Raw genomic sequence first — 23,428 nt, 5'->3', positions numbered from 1 at the left:
CTTTCTTATATTATACCTTCTCATCACCTACTTTAAAAAGGAAAAAAATCTAGTCAGCTCGCTACTATATCAAGGTTTTGTTAATCAATGATAATCGGCCATTTTCAAGTTGGATGACTTTGGTCGTCAACCGTTGGGCTTGGCCTTACACCCAGTAGTGTGTACTCCACGTTAGCTAGTGGATGGTCAATCACTGCTAACTGAAAATCTTAAAAACATATATTTAAATTTTTTATTTAAATTACTGAATTATTTAAAAATTTGTAGTTTATTATCTTAAACTAGTGGGTCTTAAATTATTAAATCATTAATAAATTTATATTTTGGTTCTTAAATTTTAAAATAATTATAAAATGATCATTAAATTTTTTAAAAGTTTTCATTTAAGTCACTTAACTATTAAAGTCTCTACAGCATGATGTTTTCTATTTGTATTGTCTAAACCAATTAAAAGCTCTCTTTCGTTTTCTCTTTTAACAATCAAATTTTCGTTTTCATGAAACACCTTTTACCAACATGAATCAGTTAACCAAACTCAAATAACTTTCTTATTTGATATTCGACAGCGACCATCTTATCAACTTGGATCTAAATTATATTTTTTTACTCATCGATATGTTTTAATCTACTGTATTAATTGTCGAATCGTCATTTGAAATTCGCTAAGCGGATTTTAGAAAAATAGCCTAGTAACAACTTAAATAAATTTTTTTAAATAGTTTAGTAACTTAAACAAAAAAAAATTCTGAAATTTGAAACTAAATAACCAAAATGAAAATTTCATAATAGTTTAATGGAATTGGTGTAGTTTATTCTATTTAAATATGATTTAAACACAATGGAATTGCAAACCCAATCTCGACAAAAGGGAAAGAGAGTAAAAAATTTGGGAGCTGAGGGGCTCAGAAATGGAAGGGCCAATGAGCTGCTCATCCTAATTTTACTCGAAACCTGTTTAGATTGATTGCTTCATAAAAACCCTAGCCCAACCACAATCCCAACCACAATGAGAGTTTGTGTTATACCAGTACTAGGCAACTAATGTTAATGTCGTTCCTTTCCTCCCTTCTATAACTAAAACAATAACACCTCAAATTTCTCAACCCCCAAAATTGTTGCACGGTGTGCAGTATTCATTCTCATAGATAGCATTTGAGTATTGAGGAACTCATTTCTTCATATCCCCATCCGCAATGCATCGCAATGATGGCGTTTGTTTCACCTCCTCTTCTTTCAAAATCCCTGTCCCTTCTCCCTCCCAAACCCTAGCCTCTCCCCTCTCCAGAGCTCGTCACTCCCTTTTCCAACTCCTTCACTCCCTCAGGAATCGCTCCCTCCCTCCTACCACATCCACTCACTCTCCCCTACTATGCTGTGCGTCTCTCTCTCTAACAGCCCAGACCTACGACCTTCTTAATGCGCCTCTGCTATGTTCCGCTTCCTTGTCCCTGTCTCAACCCAATCCTCCCGACTCCACTCAGTCTGGTTCGGAGGTGCCTCAGAAGGGACAGTCCACTACTGCTGGTCGTTACGACGAGGAGAGGGTTTTGATAAGCGAGGTTCTTGTCAGGAACAAAGATGGAGAGGAGTTGGAGCGGAAAGACCTCGAAATGGAAGCCCTTACCGCGTTGAAAGCTTGCCGAGCCAACTCTGCTTTGACGGTGCGGGAGGTTCAGGAAGATGTCCACCGGATCATCGATAGCGGTTACTTCTCTTCCTGTATGCCTGTGGCCGTTGACACGCGGGATGGTATCAGATTGGTGTTTCAAGTATGTTGTCTCAAGCCAAATTCATTTTATTTACATTTTGGTGTCGTTTCTATTTTTTTTCCTACTTGTTTTGAACAATCATAGGATTGTAAATAGAGAATTGATATGGAGTTGAGCTGCTAGGTTTTAGGTCATTGCAATGGATAACATTCCATTTGAATCTAGAAACTGGCCTTGGAAGCAGAAATTTGTCTTAAGGCCTTGGAACAAGACCGTTGTTGGTGAGGCAAAGTGGGTAAACCAATGAAAGGGAGGGTGTCGAAATGTAAAGGATGATTATGGCGAAAACAGAAGCATGAAGAAAAAACAGGGGGAGAAAAGGCTTGTGATTGGAAATGGAAAACATCTGTTAGGTTCCCAGGCCACTATGACTGTGACAGACTGTTACTATGTTTCTTCTGGCTGTTACAAGTCTGATTCAAATTCTCAGGGTCGTAGCAGCATAGTGCAGTCTTGGAGACTGCTGCTACTGCAGGACAGTGGCCGCTAGTTCACCAGACATGCACATACACATGTCTTTATATGGTTAGGATGGAGTTGGGGGCTTAGGTCAGTGATCTCTTTTGCACCAGTCTATTCTTCTATGTTAGAATTTAGGGGAATTGGAAGTAAATTGTCTGTTCTGTGCCCCCTTTGTTCTGTCTTTGTTGTCATCTGTTTTCAGTAAAGTAGAGCACATTCTTACTTTATGGAGTGTCTCTGGGAAAACTTAATAGAATGAGATAGTCTCATAATCATATGCTGCAAGCAAAAGTATAAATGCTAGTTTTGGCTGCCCTTCCATGTTTCATAGTTTTTTTTTTCACTTTTAGTTCAACATTTTGCTCCTGTCTTGGGCATTATATGCCCATAACTTAGGCACATGGAGAAACACAATACTGATTTGGTTGACATTGGCTTCTTGTGGCATAAGGTAGAACCAAATCAGGAGTTCCACGGATTGGTCTGTGAAGGAGCCAATGTTCTTCCATCAAAGTTTCTTGAGGATGCTTTTCGTGAAGGACATGGTAAGTTTTCTTTTTGCATTCTTAAGTATGGACGGACTTGCTCTTAGATGATTAGCTTGATGAGCTGCTTGTTAATTATGGTCATAGGAGGCCTTCATTATTTTCACTTTTGGTGTCAAGCTGTGCAGGAAAAGTGGTAAATCTCAAGCGTTTGGATGAAGTAATTAATTCCATCAATGGATGGTATATGGAACGTGGTCTTTTTGGCTTGGTTAGTACCTTGCCTTGCTGGGTTCTTTAATTTGTACTTGCAAATGTTCTATTTGTTAGTCTTTGAAGACAAACCATGTTGTTTAAACTGTCCTTTGAACTTATAGGTTTCTGGAGTTGATATTTTTTCTGGAGGTATTATAAGGTTACAAGTTGCAGAAGCTGAGGTCAACAATATATCCATACGCTTCCTTGATCGAAAGACGTAAGAAGCTTCCTTCAGTTTGCTTTATGCACACTTGGGTGTGTGTTTACTTAAATAGGCAGACTCCAAAACATGTATATCGGACTCTTGGATTTATTAGTATTGGGATATATGACTGCAAAAGCTTGTAATTGTTTCAGTGGTGAACCAACTAAAGGGAAGACAAAGCCTGAAACAATACTTAGGCAACTCACTACCAAGAAGGGACAGGTGTGATCCTAGGTCCAGCTTTTGTTACGTGCATGGGCTTTTAATTGATGATTAATCATGAAGCTAGTCTATTCTTATCAAAGAAGAGTGCTTGTAGTGAGCACCACTGTCCTGACTATCTTGTGTTGCTTCCTTCGAATGATCCTCTTATAGGTGTATAGTATGCTTCAAGGAAAAAGAGATGTGGATACAGTGTCAACTATGGGTCTTATGGCAGATGTCAGTATCATACCTCAACCGGCTGGAGGTGAGTGAGTATATCTTTTAAAGAAGCTTGCACAAAATTGTATGTTGTGTTCCTGAAAATGTTTAATCTAGTTCCTGAAAATGTATTTAATGTGCATTCTCCTAGTCAGTTTTTGGTTAATGTTTTATACATTTACTTGATTAATGCAGAATATTCAGGGTAATAATAATGCAATAGCAAGAATGTCACTGAATTTTATTCTAGATTAGTATTGTTATGGTAGTAAATATTATGTTACAACAGCAATGTGCACTGGTTTATTCTGGATTGTTATTATGGATTGGCGTAACAGTAATCATGTTATAGTAAACAGTAGTATTAGCAAATTAAATGTTATTTGATTTGTTTATTCCCATTGTAATTGATGGAAATCTTTCTTAGTGACTTCAAAATAGATACGAGAACAGATTGACATGGAATTTCCGTTAAGCTTTTAGAATATGGCTACCATTTGTATTTGTCTGAAATACTCCCATACTCGCTTTCTTTTTACAAAGGTTTCTTGTATCTATTTTGAATGTATGGTCCTAAGAAATTTCCAATGCTTCTAAGAACACATGTTCTGTTGAATATTGGCTTTGGTTGGTTGAGGATTGCTGCAATAAAGTTGAGTATTAACTTTGGAAGACAAAGGCTTTGTACTATAGGTGCTTTTAGTTCTTGCTTTTTTTTGTGTGTGTGATAGATAATGAAAAGCAATAAAATAAAATAAAAATAAAAATATAAAGGAACTGAAAACAAGGGATAAATAGTCCCCCAAAAAAGAGCAAAAGTGTCAACTAGATTAAGTCAAAATTTTCGATGATCTGGCAGTAAGATTTTCTTTTTTCTACTTTTCAGTTGCCATAAAGACTTATTTTAGTTGCTAGGGTAGCACAAAGCTTTTGTTGAAACTTGAAACCAATGGAATACATTTGTATTTTCCTATACAGGATTTGATGCCAATTGATTTTAAAGGCATCACATGACATGCTTTTTTTTCTTTTTTCTTTTCGGTAATAGTTTGCAAGTAAAGATGCTAAAATTTTCAGAGCTTTTCTATGCATTTATTTGTCTATTATCGTTTGATTGTAAACATTTTAGATGCTGGTAAAGTTGATTTGGTAATGAATGTTGTTGAACGTCCAAGTGGTGGTTTTTCTGCTGGTGGTGGAATATCAAGCGGGTAAGTCTTGCTAGTTTAAATTGCAATTCTACATGTTCTACCTAATTTAGCTAGTAAAGTCCGTACTTATTTATCTGTGGTATATCTTAAATAATATTTATGCAAGTGATCTGTAATTTTGCAGGATTACAAGTGGCCCTTTATCAGGACTTATTGGAAGGTAACATAGCATATTTAGTTCCTGGCTGATTCCTTATGTGCCATTCATCTTACTCCTTTTGTGGTTCCATTTGATTTGTGCATACAAATGTTATTTTTCATCTCACTGACCTTTTTATGTCGCTTTGAGCTTTTAGCATTGCTTGATTCCTGTCCTATTGTTCTTGAGATTAAAGGGAGAGGAATTTGAGTCTTCTATATTTAACTGATGCAATGTTTTATGCTGTTGATCTTGTCTCATTTGTCATGTCCTATGTGCAGCTTTGCATATTCTCATAGAAATTTGTTTGGAAGAAACCAAAAGCTTAATATTTCCTTAGAGAGGGGCCAAATCGACTCTATATTCCGAATTAACTATACAGACCCATGGATTGAAGGAGATGATAAGAGGACATCTAGAACAATAATTATCCAGGTGGGTTTTGCTTTTACTTTTTAAATAATTGGAAGGTTGATTTCTACATTGAGCTCTCTCTCTCTCTTTTTTAAAAGAATTCAAGAACCCCAGGGACACTTGTGCATGGTAACCAACATGACAATAGCAGTCTGAGCATTGGCCGTGTAACAGCTGGTATAGAGTTTAGTCGACCACTGAGGCCAAAATGGAGTGGGACAGCGGGTCTTATTTTTCAGGTATGGAATGTTACTTCATTCCATAGGTTCTTTGTTTGTTCTGTTTTTCCTTCAAAGAGAAGTTTGTGAAAAGTAGCACCCTACAAGCACCTTTAATTCTGAACTTGAATTTGATATTTTGGGGGATTATGGGTTATGTTTCAGTTATATGATTTATTTATAATATACAAACATGCAGCATGCTGGTGCTCGTGATGAAAAAGGAAATCCAATTATCAAGGACTTCTATGGCAGCCCACTTACAGCAAGGTTTGTATGTCTGTGGCCTTGTGTTTATAGCTTCTATAAGATTCATTTACAGCATTAGTTTGCTGTTATCAGTATTCTTTTAATTTTATTTGCTTGCTTCTAATCATCTATTAAATCCCCCTTTTTTAAATTGAAATCTTAATGTAGTGGTAAGCCTTACGACGATATGTTAGTGGCTAAATTTGAATGTGTCTGTACTGGTTCTGGTGATCAAGGTTCCTCCATGGTTAGCATCTGCACCCTGTGGCTTTTCATCTCTTCTGACATGGATGGGCCTAACTTCTGTTACCTTTGCAGTTTGCATTTAACATGGAACAAGGGCTTCCTGTCATGCCTGAGTGGCTGTTCTTCAACAGAGTGAATGCTCGGGCAAGAAAAGGTGTTGAAATTGGTCCTACTCGCCTTCTTTTAAGGTATTATGCTTATTATTTACTTTTTCATGTATACATGGAACGATATGTTATAATTGTAATGGTTTATATTTGGATGGTAATCATCCCTGAGCTTAAATATTTATCCAAAGAAAGAAATTGAAGGGGAAACAGTTGGAGAGTGTTGCCATATGGTTTGCTGACTTGCTCTGTTCTTTATTGCTAGTTTGTCTGGTGGGAAAGTGGTGGGAAGTTTTTCTCCTCACGAAGCGTTTGCTATTGGTGGAACAAACAGTGTGAGAGGTTATGAAGAAGGTGCTGTGGGCTCTGGACGATCTTATGTAGTTGGATCTAGTGAAGTTTCTTTCCCAATGGTAGGTGCATAAAAATCCTGCCTCTTCTTTTGTTGCTTCATGAGTATCCTGTGCTTGCTGTAAGGATTCCTTGCACCTAGGCTCTGTTTGGCAGAGCCATTACAGTGTGATGAGCATGTTTCGGAGCAAGGTTCTGCGTCTGTTCAGCAAGAGTCTAGCAGCACAATTAGAGTGCTTCCAGCTGCACTGGTGCTGCACAGGCCACTGGCCTTTGAAGCTCCATTGCTTCCATTGCACTATTGCCTCTCCTTTTTTCTTTTTGCCAGTTTTACCCATTTTCATTATTCTTTGTTTTCTTTTCAATCCCGACTTGACAGTGATGATAGGTGGGAATAAGATAATACAGTTTAAGAAAAAGGAAGTGGGAAAGATGTAAGAAAAAATTCAAAATGCTTGGAGAATTCTTCTATTCAGTTGATTATCTTATTTTATATTTTTGCTGTTGTGTAGCTGGGGCCTGTGGAAGGTGTTATTTTTGCTGATTATGGACATGATCTATGGTCAGGCCCCAGTGTGCCTGGTAAGTCTGTTCTGATTAATCTTCGCTTTCATTTCTTATTTAATCTGCTTGTGAAATCTCTGCCCATGTAACATTCTTTCTTTCCTATGAACTGTTTGTTTTGGTTTTTCAGGTGATCCTGCAGGGGCAAGATATAAGCCTGGAAGTGGATATGGATATGGTTTTGGCATCCGAGTGGACTCACCTTTAGGGCCTTTGCGACTCGAATATGCTTTTAACGACAGGCAGGCAAAGAGGTTTCACTTTGGGGTTGGCCATCGGAACTAAGAGAGGTTTGACACACAGGGTTTTCTCAATTGAAAGCCGTGAACCTTTCTGCTTCGAAGTGTTTATTTTTTTATGTTACTTGCCTTTCACGAGTTCACAATTTTGATGATAATTGTCAATATATTTATAGATATATATTATGGAGAAAGAACATGGGTCATGAATATCATGATAGATTGCATTTATGCATGATCTACAAGTGTATGGAGCTCAGGATTCGATATCTGGTCATTTTTTTGCTGCATTTCATGCGTCCATTCTATGCCCACTCTCGTTACATTGACCCTAAAGTTTCACCTTCTGGACCGCCAAATATAGAGTTTATGTTGTGCAGGTAAAGCTAGCAAATATTTAGGGGAGATTGACCCCTAGTTTCACTAGTAACCTGTTGGTTACCATCAACATTGCTCTTAAATCAATACAGTTGACATATGGAGTAGATTATTGCGTTTTGTTTAATGTGCAAAACTATGGGGATCCAAAGAGCATCTCTGACTCCGAAAGTAATTGAATTCTATCCGCAAAATGCACCGCCGCATTTATAATATCATAAACTTCTATGGTAGGAGACTAGATACGGACTACATCAAAATTTGCACCAAGTCCAAAAAGGGCATTCAAAATTAAAGTTAAACTTGGCATTCTTGTGTTACTTATTTCCTAATCTGTAAGAGAAGCAATTAAAGCCTCAAGTGCACAAAGTCAGAGTTATAGAGCCATCCAACTAGATTCAGCTTCAAGATACTTGCAGATCCTCTCCATAACCTCTCTGCCCTTCACACTATTTTGCATAAACCTCTCAGCACATCGTTGCTCCACTTTCTCAGCCATGGATGCCAGAGCTGATAATGGCTTAATACGAATGCTAGTCTCCTGTCGACAAATGGTCCATCCTGTTGGATTATCTGGGTGAGGATCATACCTTATCTTCTCCTCTACCTCTATAAACTTCTGAAGACTGACATTACGGGTTGCAAGTTGCATTGACTTTGATTGGGCATCAACCACTGTTGATTCAACACAGTGGCAGATGTCCTGGCCAATGATTTTGCGAACAAACCATGGCCCTGGAGCATGGATGGTAAGAGCCCGAGTAGTGTAAAGCTTACCGGAGAGAGGATCGAGTTTGCGATTCAATGTGTCAACTTCTAGAATATGAGACAAGGTACGCTTGTTTTCAGGGTCAGCGAACTTACGCCAAGATGCAGAAGTTACTCGCTCCCACGGATGTTTGTAAATGTGCTCTTGCGCATATGCTTTCACCATCACGAATGCTGTTTTATGGATAAAGAACAACAACTCAGGCCACATAACAGTGTGCATCCATGATTATTCAGGTAGAGTTCATCTCAAATGAAAGAAAATACGAACTAACATTCAGAAATCAGGTTGATTCAAGATTTTATATTCTTCACAGCAATTTTTTTTTTAAAAAATCATCTTAAAAGTTTAACTTGGTCAACTTCAAAATCAATCTCCACTCAAGTGTAAATTTGAGAAATAATAGCTATGACTTATGATGCCTACAATATCATGCACATCATGCATAAAATTCATTTCAGACAAACATTCATGCCAGCATTATCAAATTAAAAACCATAAAGTTCATATAATTATGCAGAAATATAAATGACAGAATCAAGCTCCAGGTGCTAAACCCTAATAATTAAAAGAAACAAGAAATTCTAAAAACAATTCAGCATCTTTTTCTTGAACTTTCATCATGATCTAAACAAAAGAGGCTAAAATTGTGTTCTAGACATAATTTAGCAGCAAAACCTGAACTCATAAAATATCAAACAATTTAAACCAAAGAGAAAAAGGGGGGGGGACACCGATCTAAAAGATAAGCATCCAAAATCCACAAAGACCTAGAAATTAATTACATACATAGATCATCCAAAACTGAACAACCCATGTATCAATTGGATTACAAAAGAAGAAAAATGCCAGAGCACGAGCTCAAATCCATCTTAAAAAAAGGGCAAAGAAAAAGACAGATAAATAATCTTTAGTATAACTAAAAGAGCCTCCAGCCACTAGTTAGAGTTGATTACAAGTGTGATCATTATTAAACATTCATGAAGAATGCATGAAGATCAATTAACAATAACAATAATAATAATAAGATGATAAACAGTAATGAATAAGAAAAACAGAGAGAATAAAACGCACCATAAAGAAAAGCAGCGGGGAGAATGAAACCCTAAAAAAGATCTGAGAAATGTAAAAGAGGAAAAAGTTGGATATTGACGGTGATGGATGGCAGTGCCTGTACTAAGAACCTTGACGGTGTCGTTTTGATTGGAGTATGTATGACCGGCCTTTGAGTTGAATTTTCTTGCAGCCCAAATTTTTCTTCTCTTCTAGATTCTTCAATACGTTCGGGGCAAGTGAATGTAAAAATAAAATAAACCAGAGGTTACCATAGATGTAAATATGAATATTTTATTAAGCACAACCTGAAATGAAAGAATAAAAAAAAATTCCAAATTACATTGGGGCTGCTGAGATAACTTGGCATCTTAGCTTTTTAGGGAAATTGCTATAATGAGATATCACAGGATATTTGATTTAAATATTTGTTTATATATTAATAAATGATAAAATATTTAAATTAAGAGGATAGTATTTGAGTTTTAAGATTTAATTACCCTGTGCTAAATGTTAAATATATAATAATATTGCCTATAATCCTCTCATTTAGTATAAAATAAAATAATATTTACTTATTTGAATTCGGGCTTTAAATGCTCTGTCCAAGGCCTGATTTGTTTTTAAGATGGGCTTATTTGTTTCCAAAGCCCTTATTTAAGGCCTTGTTTTTTGGTTTAAACTCTTCAAACTTTACTTAGGCTCACTTATTATTGTAAATGCCTCACCCATGTCCCTCTAGAGTCTAGACTTCCTCATATATATATATATATGTTTTTAATTTTTTTATCAAATATGTAGTAATTTTATATATAAATATTTCCTTTACTACCATAATATATTTTTATTAAATATTAAATATAGATTATTTTTTATCATTACAATTTTGGAGAAGAAAATAATAGGATTTGAATCTGTTTCAGAGGCATTCTTTTTTTTTTTTCCAATCACATCTAACTAAAGTCTTGCATTTTAATTCAAAACCTCACAGAATTCGAGTGGGTAGCTCAACCCTAAAACACGTCTACATGTATAGTAATAATAGTATATATGGTTGCCAAAGTGTCACCTAACTTGAAATATGAGTTTTAAATTTTGTCCAAATCCGCCTATGTATACCCTAGTCCATCTATACCCACCCATATTTTTAAAAAATAAAATTATATTGTTTCTGTTTAATATTTAAAAATTTTATACATAGATATTTCTTTATTTGTTTTGACAATTGGGAGAAGGAAATGAAGTTGCATGAGATCAAACCTAAGTTCTAATGCCTACAATACTAAGAAATTATTGACAAAAATATTTAATTTTTATATTATACAAATTACACCATATAATAAACTTAAACTATAAATATTAGAGTAGGAGCTGAAACCATATTTTTGCTCGACGGAGCCTTCAAGCTTAGATGTTGAATTAATATTTGAATTAAAAGACATAATTAGGTTGGATGGAATGGTTTAGTATTCTACACTATCCTTATAATAATATTTCTTGTGTATTAAAAAAATATTGTCATAAATTGTGAGGTGAGCATGTGGTAATAAATATAAAGTTAATTTCTGCAAAATGCAAACCAAACTAAAAAGGAAATGTTTGGTCGATCATTAATCCTAAATTGTGGGGTTTGAATTTGATGATATCAATCAGACGGTCGAAAATGATTGAAAAGGGTGTGGCAGGTTAACCAACATTTCTCTCTCCAATGAATCCCATGCACCGCATCTTTTCACAATATCAAAACAATTCAATTTCTTGCTCCAACCCCACTAAGCTACTTTTCTTTTTGAAGTTTAAAATCTCTTTTTATGTATAATAACACTTGCATAAAAAATATTACCAAACAATCCGTTAACTTTGTTCACATTATATACCAATATTTTTTCAAAAATTAAAAATTATTTAAATATTAACATGATAATTCATGTGTATGCTAACATTAACAACTTCTTTTACTAACAAAAAGACGAAAAATAAAACGTTTTTTTTATAAATAATAAAAAGGGACTGTGCGGTGAAATCATGGCCAACAACAGCATCAAAAAAGTATATATACTTTTTTCTTTCTTTCTTTAAAGTACAGATATATTCCTAACATTGACATATGGGGTGAGTGGAGGGAATATAATTACTGGTTTAATTTTCTCATTGCCTTTCTTTTACTTTGAGCTTAGGTGGAAGTGGAACCTTACATTTTCTCCCACCAAATCATGGCAGACAGGAATACATCATATTAAAAACCCAACTTCAAAAAGCATAAAAATTAAATTAGGTTTTGTGTATGCGTATATATATAAATAGCTGGTGGGGTTATAATCTCCAACTGGACTGAAACGATAGCAAAAAGAAAACAGTAGAAAAGATTTTATGTATCCTAAAGTTGTATGAAATGGGGTTTGTAGGTTTGTGGATCCTTTTCCAAAGTGTATATATATATATATATATATGTTTAAGCAAGAAGATGCCAACATCTAGAACCCCACGAAATGCCTTTCTTTACCACTCTATTTATATCTTTCAAAAAAAAAACCTATATATGTATAGCTTTTATTTGTTAGCTAACACCCTATTTTCTCTTAGCTCAATCCCGTGAGTCTTTTGATGGAAACATGCAATTCTAAAAGAGATTCTATGCAAAAACAGGAGCAATTAGATAGGAAATAGGAGACGCGTTAATGTTAATGATCTATATAATACAAAATTTTAAAGCAACCCTTAATATCATTCTTAAAACAAATTAAGGTCGATGCCCAATGGTATATATTACTCAGCTTTTGAGAGTTAGCTTCATTTTTGGATATACATGATTTCTATCAACGATTAAGGAGTTTTAAAAACTTTGACTTTCGTATGTATAATATTACATTATTATTTTTTTATTTTGCATAAATTTGATTCATAATTTTTAATTCAAAATAAAAAATCATTAAAATATATATAGAGAGTGTTTTGGTAAATAGGACTCTAGTCTTTTTTTAGTTGATTTGGGTAAAAATGAAGGGTTGGGTAGTCAATCCTTCTAAATGTAGTATTTGGTGAATAGAGGTCTGTAAGAGCTTGTTGAGCTAAAACCTCCAAACAAAAAACACATGGATAGATGGATAACTTTTTCACAACAGATTGGCAATGAGATATGTGGAATGACATATATGACCATATTTGCTAAAAAATTACTCCACTTGTTACATGCTCTCAAACCTAATAAGGGTGACAAGATATCAGTAGCCTCTATTCTAAAAAATAATCACTAATTAATTTATGCACTTTTAATTTATTTTCAGTGCAAAATGATTTTTTTATCCAACTTAAGAAATTTGTTTATTTAAATTTTCGAAAATATTCACAAATTAATCTTCATAATGGATGTTTTAATTCTTTGGTAATAGTGTTTTATTTCAATAATTTCACTCAATAGAGACTAAAATATTATAAACAAATAAATACTAAAAATAAAATGTGCTGTGCCCTTATTTATCATTGTACATATATCAATTTTTAGCTATTAGTTTAATTTTGCCAAGCATTTTTAAATAAACCGTAAATAGAATCATAAAATTTTTTTTAATAGATGTATGAATAGGAGATAGAATGAAGAAAGAAAATGGATGGGCCGAAATATATAAAAACAAAAATGTTGTAAATTATTGCCTTTTTGTATAAGCTATGCAAAAAGATTACCTTAAATTTAAGTGGAGAAACACTTTTTTAAATTTGGTTTTATGTGCCAATAGTTGCATAAAAACTATTTTAAATATTAAATAAAACATGACTAAGTAAAGTAGTAAACACAAAGGCACTAAGGTGGAAATTTTAAATGTGAATGAATCACATTTAAAATAAATTCAATTTTATTTTTTGAAACTAATTAATTTCTTTTTAAAAATAATCAATAATATATTAAGTGACAGTCTAAAATACCAATGCATCAAGAAAGAAAGAGGTAATGATCATGGTGAGAAGAGATTCACCTTTGACCAAACAAATCAGAAATAGATTTCTGCCTTAATAAATTAATTAATCCTTTTATATTCTGTCAATTATCCCTTTCCAATATCACTCTAAATCCAGAAAAACAACCTACCTTTTTGGGATTCTGAAATTACCATTAAAACCCAACTTGCATTATTACAAATTTATTATTACCATATTATCATTTAATTCCATCGAGGTTAAAAGCATCTTCATTTTGGTTTTTGATTAAATATTGTTTGTAACTTAAAAATAAATATAAAACAATCAATTATGAAATTAATTTGATGTTCAATTTTCATACGACATAACCTCCCATGTTGGGAGAGTATACACAAGTATGGTCGCAAACTTGAGTTGTACAAATTAGATATCACTCCCCATTTCCTCACATTTTTGCCATAAAAGAAACGCTTCCTCAAAATTTGTGACTGCTACTAAGCCTATCATTCATCAAGAAACATTTCCCTATTATTTAAATGAACTTAATGCAACGCACATGCTATAGCTTCAATAATTGAAATATTAACTTCACGCTGGGGGAAAACTAATATTACGATCGATGGTTCATTTAAAATAGATTCATGTCATTTGTAGAAAGATAAAGAAAGGAATTTGGAAGGTGACAACATTCATGAAGATGCACGATCGTATTATTTTCCCTTACATTATGGGTAGCCCCATGTGAAACCCGTATTCCAAACCAATCATTTTTGTCTTTCATTTGGCTCGATGCATCATCTTTTATTTCTCACAAACACGTCCTTTTTTGTTTAATAATAATAACAAAAAAGGGCTATCCACTTTAACCAACTCATTGTACTCTCATAAATAAAATAAAAATGGTGGACACCACTATGCAAAAATGGTATAGGCTTACCCCGTCCCCTGCAATACTTGTCTTCGTGATCTCATATTTATAAGTTTCATTGAAAATTTTCACCACTTCTAAATTACGATTTTTATTTTAAATTAGACATTTTAATTGCATCCTATGTTATATGAATCATGTCATTTTTATTATTAAAGCGGTTAATTTAACCGTTAAATCATACATATAATTAAATTTAAAATGAAAATTTTAAAGAAATAGAATGTTGTCCCATATCTTTTAAAAGTAGAAACTAAAAATAAAGTAAATTTGAATAACTATAAAGCTTATATAAAAACTTCTAAAATCTTAAAATTAATATTTTAAAACATCCAACGATAATTATTTTTTTCTTAAATTTTTATTTTAAATTACGTCACATAAAATTTAGTGACGATTTTAATAACAGAATGATCTAATTAATGTAACCCTAATAATTTAAAGATATAATTAGAATAATTAAAAATTTAAAGAGCAATATAAAATAATTGGTACAAGTATGTATAGAGAACTATTGAAAGTGGTTTGAAGGTGGGTAAAAAATCCACTTAGCATGTAAAATAAACAAATCCCCTAAGGTACTTACTAAATAAAGGTACAACTTTACTCTTTAATAATTAATTGTTATTCTATTTTATTATTTTCTTATACTCAATATTTTCTAATTAAAAACAATAAAAATCCAATTTATTATAAAATATTTTAATTACTATTAAATTATAAATCACATTACAATATGATAAAATTATATATTGAACATGATGTATTTTTAAGTAATACATATAATTTTTTTAAAGTTATAATTATAGATATAATTATTAGGATAGTAATTATATTTTCTTATAATTATAAAAAAAATTATAATTTCTTAGATGTGTTTTAGTTGATAGAGTATAATCACAAATTACATAATTTATATATTTTTTAAAATATTAATCATTGTAAATAAAGTATTAGCATAAAAAAATTCTAAACAAGTGATAAAGATTAAAATCAAATTGAAACATCATATGCAAGATTTATCTAATTGTTCTAGTGTAACATGTTTGTTGGTTTTATTCCCTTTTTAACATTTAACATAAACTTTTTTTCATCAAATATTGATCTTTGACTGATTTTATCATCACCATTTGGATTTGAATCCGTATAATTAAGATTATCAAAATTTCTTTCTTCCATGTACTCTTCGAAGTATGGATCATCCCAAGTCCACCTATGAATGAAGTTATGAAGTATGCAACATGCTAGTACGATCCAATCTTATTTCTTTTACGTTATACTAAGGTAATGTTGTTAATATGAGAAATATTTTTTAAAACAGCAAATGTTCTCTCAAACACATTTCAAAACCTTGAATGTATCAAATTAAAGAATTCGTGAGCCGTCTCTAATACTTGTGTCTAACTCAATTCTCTCAAATGTTATCATACCCTACGACATGGTGAAAGAAAACCTTTTTTATATTTGCATAATTAACACTTATCATATAATATTTTGTTCATGGTGCAAATAGTCTGTGACTTTAATCATAAAAACTTATATAATTTGGAGAAAGAATTATACTATCTTATAACTCTTTTTATAATATGCAGATTAAGCAAAAAAAAATATAAAATTTATAATATATAACTTCCATGATTTTTTTATAGAGTGCTCAATAATTTTCATCATACTTTTTTATAAATAATATAAATATTTGTCATAACTTTAGAATTTTTTTTTACAAATAAGCTATGATAAAAAAATTATAACATTTTTTTACGAAAAAGTATATTATTTTTTAATATAAGGTATGGACAAATAAATCAATTATGTCCGTAAATTTTTATAAATAAATATATTATAATACTTTTATAACATATAAATTAATTTTTATACTAATTTTTTTCCATAACTTAAAAAAATAGGATTTAAATATTATAATTTTTTAGGATTTATAATAAATCTTTGTCATAACCATCCCAAATACCATACATGCTCATAATATAAAAATTGATAACTTGAACTTGTATAAAAATAATTTTTCTAAAGTTGAATTCAAGTGTAATTAGATGTGTAATTACTTTAATTATCACCCTTTTCCTGAGAATGTGAAAGTGTAATTGAGGTGCTTCAATTACACCCAGTTCAGTGGGACCCACCGATTAAAATAGTTATCAAAACATACCATTACTCATATATAATTAGAAATAATTATACTCAAATCTAATTATCAGATGATTTTTCAAATACTACCTTAATAGTTTTTAGAGTTTGATTTTTTTTATGGAGATTAATCTTTTATATGAAGAGTAAATATAAAATAATTTATGGATAAAAATTAAAGTATAATAAAATTATATTTTTCATAAAATTAAAAAATATATAAAATTTATTAATATATAGACGGATAACGTTGAAATTGGAAGTGGCTCCTTAAGCCACCCGTCTCTGCGATAAAAGGAAGTGACAAAACTATAACGAACTTACAAACGAACTTGAAAAGAAAAAGCAAAACAGTAACCGGATCTAACCCGACCCGTATGCATAGGTTTCGTTGTGGTGGGTTTTATAATTTGCGAGAAATTTGTTAGAAATGACGAAAGGACTGAAATCCCTGCTTCACACACACCAAAGAACAACCTCACTTCCACCCAAAACAAATACCAGTGCTATCAACCAGCCAAAAACTAATTCTCTCTCTCTCTCTATATAAACACCAAACCTCAGCCCTCGGCGCTATCTTCCCCTCTCCCCCTCACCAGTCTCTTCCTCCTTTTTCTTCTCCCTCTGAAATGGTTATGGATAATCCTCCATCTTCACCCTCATTTCCACCTGAGTTAGATTTGGACCACCTCAAAGCCATCAAAATCCTGGGCAAAGGAGCCTTGGGTTCTGTCTTTCTCGTGCACCACACTTCTACCGACCCCATCGCTCCTTCCCCGTTTGCCCTTAAGGTTGTACAACGATCCAAACCTGATTCTGACCGTCGTGCCCGTTGGGAGATCGAGGTCTTGTCCAGGCTTTCCCCTCCCAACCCTACTCCTCACCACCCTTTTCTCCCTCGTCTTTTGGGTCTTCTCCAAACCCCCGACCTTATTGCCTGGGCTGTCCCTTACTGCCCTGGCTCTGACCTCCACGCCCTTCGTTACCGTCAACACGACCGCGTTTTCTCCGCCCCTGTCATCCAATTTTACCTCGCCGAGATTATTTGCGCTCTAGACCACCTGCATTCCCTGGGCATCGTTTACCGAGATCTCAAGCCTGAAAACATCCTCATTCAACACTCCGGTCACGTCACTTTAACGGATTTCGACCTTTCACGCAACTTAAAGAAGAAGCAATTATCAGAACCTGTAGCTGACCTCAAAATGGATCCGAATCCATCGCCTGCCATTCCGGTTCGACGAAACTTTATCCGATGGGTCCCCGTCGTAGCTGATAACAAATACCGCAAAGCTTATAAGAAACCGAAACCAGCCCGGGTCAGCCCAGTGAGTCGAAGGAAACCTAGTTTCTCAAACGGGGAACGTTCCAACTCCTTCGTGGGCACCGAGGAATACGTGTCACCTGAAGTAGTACGTGGAGATGGACATGAGTTCGCCGTCGATTGGTGGGCTTTCGGAATTCTAACCTACGAGATGCTCTACGGTACGACACCTTTCAAAGGGAAGAGCAGGAAGGAGACGTTTCGAAACGTTTTGTACAAAGAGCCGGAGTTCATCGGACAACGAAGCGATTTGACGGATTTGATCCAACGGTTACTACACAAGGATTCAAGAAAAAGACTCGGGTATCACAGAGGCGCGTGCGAGATCAAAGAGCACGCGTTCTTCAAAGGGGTCAGGTGGGACCTCTTAACGGAGGTATTACGACCGCCGTTTATTCCCTCAATCGAAGAGAGCGACTTGACGGAGAGAGGCGAAATAGATATAAAGAAATATTATCAGAGTTTGAAGACTCCATTGTCAATGCCACCGTCACCACTACCGTCGCCGTCATCGGAGCATACACGAAACGTTTCTTTCTCGGAGTTCTAACGCACGTGTGAAGTTTTGTATGCACGTGTAAGCTTAAGTTAGATCAAATCCTTCTTTTTTTTTTTTTTTGGTAGGATTAGTGTACATAAAATAACGGTAGCAACGAGAAAAATGGCGGAAACTAGTGGGGTATAAAGCCATTATAAATTGTAGTGTGACATAAACAGCTCGTATTTTTTAAATTTACGATTATAAAATGATAGTATATCTTATTTTTAGTGAAACTATTGTCTCCAGTTTTATCTTCTTGGTATGCAAGGATTTGTTACACTTGTTATTTTGCTTCCACATAATTCACCAAACACAGAATCAATAGTTTTCATGAATAAAAATAAAAGAATACGAGCTTAGTGTACCCATTTAAAGATTTATCTAACATAATGTCCTAATGTGTGGTGAAAGAGGCATTTCTTAGAATGGACGTATTTGAAATGCGTAAGTCATTTGTTTACAAAAGGTTTGATTGAGAAGCTACCATTGTAAGAACTGGCGGGATATTTATTTGGTAGAGGAGAAATATCCCAATCATTATCAACTCCGATATGACTCAGGTATTGAAATATATTTGGAGTCCACAACTTAAAACCGGGTTGGTATGGTTTTTAACATCATCATGCCAATCTAATCATCAAATTAAATTTTATGATTAACTCGTCTTATCACCACTTTCGTTGCTGTATAATCATGCTTTTCTTTTTTAAAATTAAAGGTGCATGTGTTCAAAACTACAAACAAATGTCTTTTTAAATATTACTAATCTTTTATTTGTTCGTATAATTAAATTATGAATCTGTACTAACTGATATTTATAAATCATAACTAAAAAAATAGCTATGTTTATGAATTTTTTAAGAACTAAACCTTCTTTTGTCGGGTAAAATAATTTTAAGAGGAAAAATAAATGATACTGATCACATAGTAAATAGGTCAATTCAATTTAGCTATGATGATCCACGATTGTATTGATCAAACACTGTGACCCACTCATTACCACAACATACTTTTCAACATTTGCGCGCCGCATATACAACTTGGAACTAGATCTAACTTAATCATTTCTGTCTCATCTTTGCCATAATTATCCCATCCCATGTGCAAATACATATAGTAAATTTTCCGACTCGGAGGACTGAACAGCAAAGTGGATAAAATGATCATGTTACTTTCCTTTTTCTTTTTCTTTTTTCATTAAAACATAAAATTAAGCAAACAATATTAATCTCACAACTCAAGATTAATTAGGCTGGTCCGTCCTGATTTATTATTTATTAATTTTTAAAAAGCATGCAGAAAATTTTATAAATATGTGCAACATGGGAGCAAACCCATGTATACAGCTACGAAATCCGGATTCAGAACCTAATAAATTTCTTACTATTAGGGCTGCTGAGCTTCCTCATAATGAAAAGTGGATATCATACAATATTCACTTTAGCTTTTGTATATACTATAAAGTTGGTATGGTGTTGGTGGTATTTAGTGAAGCCTTGGTATCAATCAAAATATCAAATTACTTGGAGGTACAGCCGGAATCAATAATTAATATACCGAAAGAAAGCACAAAGAGACCGTACCCAAAAGGAGTTCACTAAAATAACAAGTACAAATTAAATTATTTCAGTAGTGGGGGGTATTTTAGAGCTACCTATATTTGTTGAGCAAATGTTTTTTGCAGTGACTGTGACTCAATTGAATGGAGTTTTTGTCATTTTGGGTGATTGCAATTCCATCACTATGTCACCTCCCCACTTCACTAGACAAAACAAAATGTAGCTTATACAGTGTGTAGAAGAAGATAATTTACGGGACAATTATAAAACGGTATCTGTAATGTTAAATTTACGCTAAAGTCAAAGTGATTATTTTATCTTTAAATTAATAACATATGAATAATAAATAAAAATTAAAATTTTGTAAAATAATTAAATGGATACAGTCTTTTTTCATTTATGTAATTGACATTATAGAAAAGGGTCATTCTACATGTTCATAAGTTCAAGAAGTCCAAAAAATATGTGCAAAAAGCTCTGAAGAAGCCCAAGAACTTAAAGAAATTCTGAAAAACACCACACATGTTTTAAAGAAAAGTTGTCTTTCAATCCAATTCATCCGTGGAAAATCCCTTTCAATTTGTTTTAAGAACAAGTCAAGCTGACACTTGAAACAAACCACATGCATCCAAGATCAAGTCAGATGACCATTAAATCATAATTAAATCCGAAAGAAGAATCAAAAGAATTGTATTCGAGAAATTTCAAAAAATCATAACTTTTCTTCCAAAAATATTAATAAATATAATTTTAAATTTTTAAATAAAAAATTGTGTTTACCTTCTCCGTTCTTAATCCACAATAATATGATCCTGTTTCTTTTTTCTTTTCTTTTTTTTCGTTTTCCTAGATATTCCTGTTGGTTAATTTTCTAATTGCCTGTTCAGGTACGATTATTTTTGGCTTTTTTTTTTACCCTTCTTGGTTTAGAAAATTATTAAAGTATAGGCAATTCCCCTTCCCTCAAAAAAAAAACCTTAATATTGGAAATTTTGATGTAACATATCTATGGTGTCAAAAGAGATACCAAGTCATACTTTTTTTATTTTTTACAATTAAAAACAAAAGATGATGAGTTGTTTTTTAAAATGTAAAAATAGAATGTCGGTAATGACAATATATCGCAAAGAAAAGAGAAATAAAAATAAAGAATACACAGATTTTTACGTGGAAACTCTTTCGGGAAAAAATCATTGGCAGAAGAGAAGAAAATTCACTTTGTCGAATTCGAATGATTACAAGAGGAGTTTTGACCTCATCTATTTATAGGTTGAAAAAACCTAATTCTAATCAAAGTCAAATATATTATGTTAATAAATGCTAAATATATTATACTCATAAATACTAAATCTTCTAGAAAGAAGATATATTTTGTTTAACTTAACTTGCAAGCAATCTCTTAGAATTTGGGTCACACAACTCTAACAATCTCCACATTGACACGAATTCTCAACGAACAAGTTTTCACCTTTTCCAAAAACCCCTTAAGGGTTTAACTTCAACAATGCTCAGACTTGGTTATAGGAAGTGACTTAGTCATCATATCTGCAGGATTTTCATGAGTACTAATTTTGCTCACAACAATATCACCACAAGCAATAATATCACGAACAAAATGATACCGAACATCAATGTTTTTTGTTCTCTCATGAAACATTTGATCTTTTGTAAGGAAGATGGCACTCTGACTGTCACAAAATACTGTACTGATTTGGAGGTCTTCATTGAGTTCACTAAACAGTCCCTTCAACCAAATAGCTTATTTACAGGCCTCAGTAATCGCCATATACTCAGCTTCAGTGGTAGACAAAGCGACTGTAGTTTGCAAAGTGGCTTTCCAACTAATTGCACAACCTCCGATTGTAAAGACATAACCTGTGAGAAATCTTCTGCTATCAAGGTCTCCAGCAAAATCAACATCAACATACCCAATGACTTTATCTCTAGTTCTTCCAAACTGTAAGCAAACATGAGTAGTACCTCGTAAGTATCTAAAAATCCACTAAATTGCTTTCTAACGTTCTTTACCGGGATTCACCATGTATTTGCTAACTCCACTGACTGCATCTGATAAATTTGGACGTGAACAAACTATAGCATACATGAGAGATCCCACTACACTAGAGTATCGAACATGTGACATGTACTCAATCTCATCATCTGATTGTGGAGACAAAGCTGATGAAAGTCTGAAATGGGCTGCTAAAGGAGTACTAACAGGCTTAGCACTCTGCATATTGAACCTGCAAAGAATTTTCTCAATGTACCCCTTCTGACTTAGGTACAATTTACTTGCTTTTCTATCTCTGAGAATCTCCATACCAATTATCTTCTTTATTGGTCCCAAATCTTTCATCTCAAATTCTTCACTTAGTTGGGTTTTGACCTTTCTTATCTCTTATTTATCTTTTGCTGCTATCAACATGTCATCAACATAAAGGAGTATATACACAAAAGAACCATCACTGTTTTTCTTAAAGTAAGTACAACTGTCAAAACTATTTCTTTTGAAGTCATAAGAAGTCATAAAGGAATCAAAAATCTTGTACCTCTGTCTTGATGACTGTTTCAAACCGTAAAGGGACTTTTTCTGTAATAGCCCAATTTTAGGCTTAGTCGGAACAGTGGTTTCGGGACCACAAATCCGACGAAAAAAAAATGTAATGGCTTGAATTTTCAGAGGTGTTGGAACGGTGATTCGAGATCACTAAATTCGACAAATGGGTAGAAAATATTATTAATTTAGTAAGTATAAGTTAAATATGAAGTTAGGAAAATTTTTGAAATAGTGAATAGTGCACTAGAAATAAATATTAAAATAATTAGAATCGAAATGAGGTATCAAGACCTCGGGGATTTTAAACTGAGCCATAAATATTTTTATAAATATTTATGGAGTGTTAAAAAGTTAGTATTAAAGTTTCGTTAAGAAATTTTAAAGTTCCGATAATTAATTGAACAAAAAGGACTAAATTGTAACAAATGCAAAATTTTGGGAAATGATTAAATAGCTTAAATGATAAAAGGAAGAGGGCTTAAAAAGCAAATAGACCCAAGGTCTATTTGGTCTGGACGGCAGAGGCATGAAATCAGCAAGAAAGTAAGGAGAATTAAGGGCAAAATTGGAAAATTGCAAAATTTGCTTAATAAAGTTAGGACCCAAGTGGAATTATCTAGATTTTCTCTTCATTTTTCTGAATTCTCATCAGCTAAAACACCATGGAAGGGCTTCTTCAAGCTGGTTCTTCATATTTTTATTACAAGTAAGTTCAATTCTTGACTATTTCTTGAAATTTTTGTATTTTTATGACTTTTACAACTAGGCCCACTTGTTAAATTCATTAGTTTTTGATTTTATGAAAGAAGTTGAAAGTTGATATGAATATGTGCTGGAAGTATATGATGATTTAGCATGAAATTAGAGCTTTAAATTGTTCATATGCTGATTTTATTGAAAGAATTGAATAGAAAGTGAA

General features: G+C 33.2%; 3 protein-coding genes across 5 annotated transcripts; 2 read left to right on the top strand and 1 right to left on the bottom strand.

The window, feature by feature from the left end:
* The first annotated feature begins 846 nt into the window (after positions 1-846).
* On the top strand, positions 847-7,552 carry LOC107906722 (outer envelope protein 80, chloroplastic). Of its 2 annotated transcripts, XR_001686750.2 has the most exons (17): positions 862-1,769; positions 2,683-2,776; positions 2,905-2,987; positions 3,094-3,191; positions 3,332-3,401; positions 3,555-3,648; positions 4,732-4,813; positions 4,938-4,973; positions 5,234-5,387; positions 5,465-5,605; positions 5,784-5,854; positions 6,002-6,080; positions 6,152-6,267; positions 6,452-6,599; positions 6,917-6,971; positions 7,050-7,119; positions 7,232-7,406. XR_001686750.2 is itself a non-coding variant. In XM_016833807.2 (16 exons), exons 1-16 carry the CDS (start codon positions 1,194-1,196, stop codon positions 7,384-7,386), a joined length of 2,067 nt encoding a protein of 688 aa, XP_016689296.1. In that variant the 5' UTR covers positions 847-1,193; the 3' UTR covers positions 7,387-7,552. The 2 variants fall into 2 exon arrangements, 1 of the variants encoding a protein (XP_016689296.1); XM_016833807.2 differs by lacking the exon at positions 6,917-6,971 and having other exon boundaries at positions 847-1,769; positions 7,232-7,552.
* A 346-nt stretch (positions 7,553-7,898) lies between these two features.
* LOC107906723 (protein slowmo homolog) lies at positions 7,899-9,776 on the bottom strand. 2 transcript variants are annotated; one of them, XM_016833808.2, is made up of 2 exons: positions 9,562-9,776; positions 7,899-8,660 (listed from the first exon to the last, which is right to left on the bottom strand). In XM_016833808.2, exon 2 carries the CDS (start codon positions 8,650-8,652, stop codon positions 8,095-8,097), a length of 558 nt encoding a protein of 185 aa, XP_016689297.1. In that variant the 5' UTR covers positions 8,653-8,660; positions 9,562-9,776; the 3' UTR covers positions 7,899-8,094. The 2 variants fall into 2 exon arrangements, with proteins under 2 accessions (XP_016689297.1, XP_040949255.1); XM_041093321.1 differs by lacking the exon at positions 9,562-9,776 and adding an exon at positions 9,277-9,506.
* A 7,029-nt stretch (positions 9,777-16,805) lies between these two features.
* On the top strand, positions 16,806-18,626 carry LOC107906720 (serine/threonine-protein kinase UCNL). Its single transcript, XM_016833806.2, has one exon. It carries the CDS (start codon positions 17,158-17,160, stop codon positions 18,400-18,402), a length of 1,245 nt encoding a protein of 414 aa, XP_016689295.1. The 5' UTR covers positions 16,806-17,157; the 3' UTR covers positions 18,403-18,626.
* Positions 18,627-23,428: the final 4,802 nt, after the last annotated feature.

This window comes from Gossypium hirsutum, chromosome D05 (genome assembly GCF_007990345.1).
Source record: "Gossypium hirsutum isolate 1008001.06 chromosome D05, Gossypium_hirsutum_v2.1, whole genome shotgun sequence".
Lineage (NCBI taxonomy): Eukaryota > Viridiplantae > Streptophyta > Magnoliopsida > Malvales > Malvaceae > Gossypium > Gossypium hirsutum.
The sequence above is the reverse complement of the archived record's forward strand: the minus strand, read 5'-3'. Positions and strand labels throughout refer to the sequence as shown.

Bases quoted from the DNA above. Each gene is read 5' to 3' on its own strand.
- LOC107906720 (XM_016833806.2), top strand. From the start codon at position 17,158: ATGGTTATGGATAATCCTCCATCTTCACCCTCATTTCCACCTGAGTTA.
- LOC107906723 (XM_041093321.1), bottom strand. From the start codon at position 9,304: ATGGGTTGTTCAGTTTTGGATGATCTAT. The intron at 8,661-9,276 runs GTATGTAATTAA...TCCATAAAACAG, and splicing joins TTCAGTTTTGGATGATCTAT to CATTCGTGATGGTGAAAGCA.
- LOC107906722 (XM_016833807.2), top strand. From the start codon at position 1,194: ATGCATCGCAATGATGGCGTTTGTTTCACCTCCTCTTCTTTCAAAATC. The intron at 2,777-2,904 runs GTAAGTTTTCTT...CAAGCTGTGCAG, and splicing joins TGCTTTTCGTGAAGGACATG to GAAAAGTGGTAAATCTCAAG. The intron at 3,402-3,554 runs GTGTGATCCTAG...ATCCTCTTATAG, and splicing joins TCACTACCAAGAAGGGACAG to GTGTATAGTATGCTTCAAGG.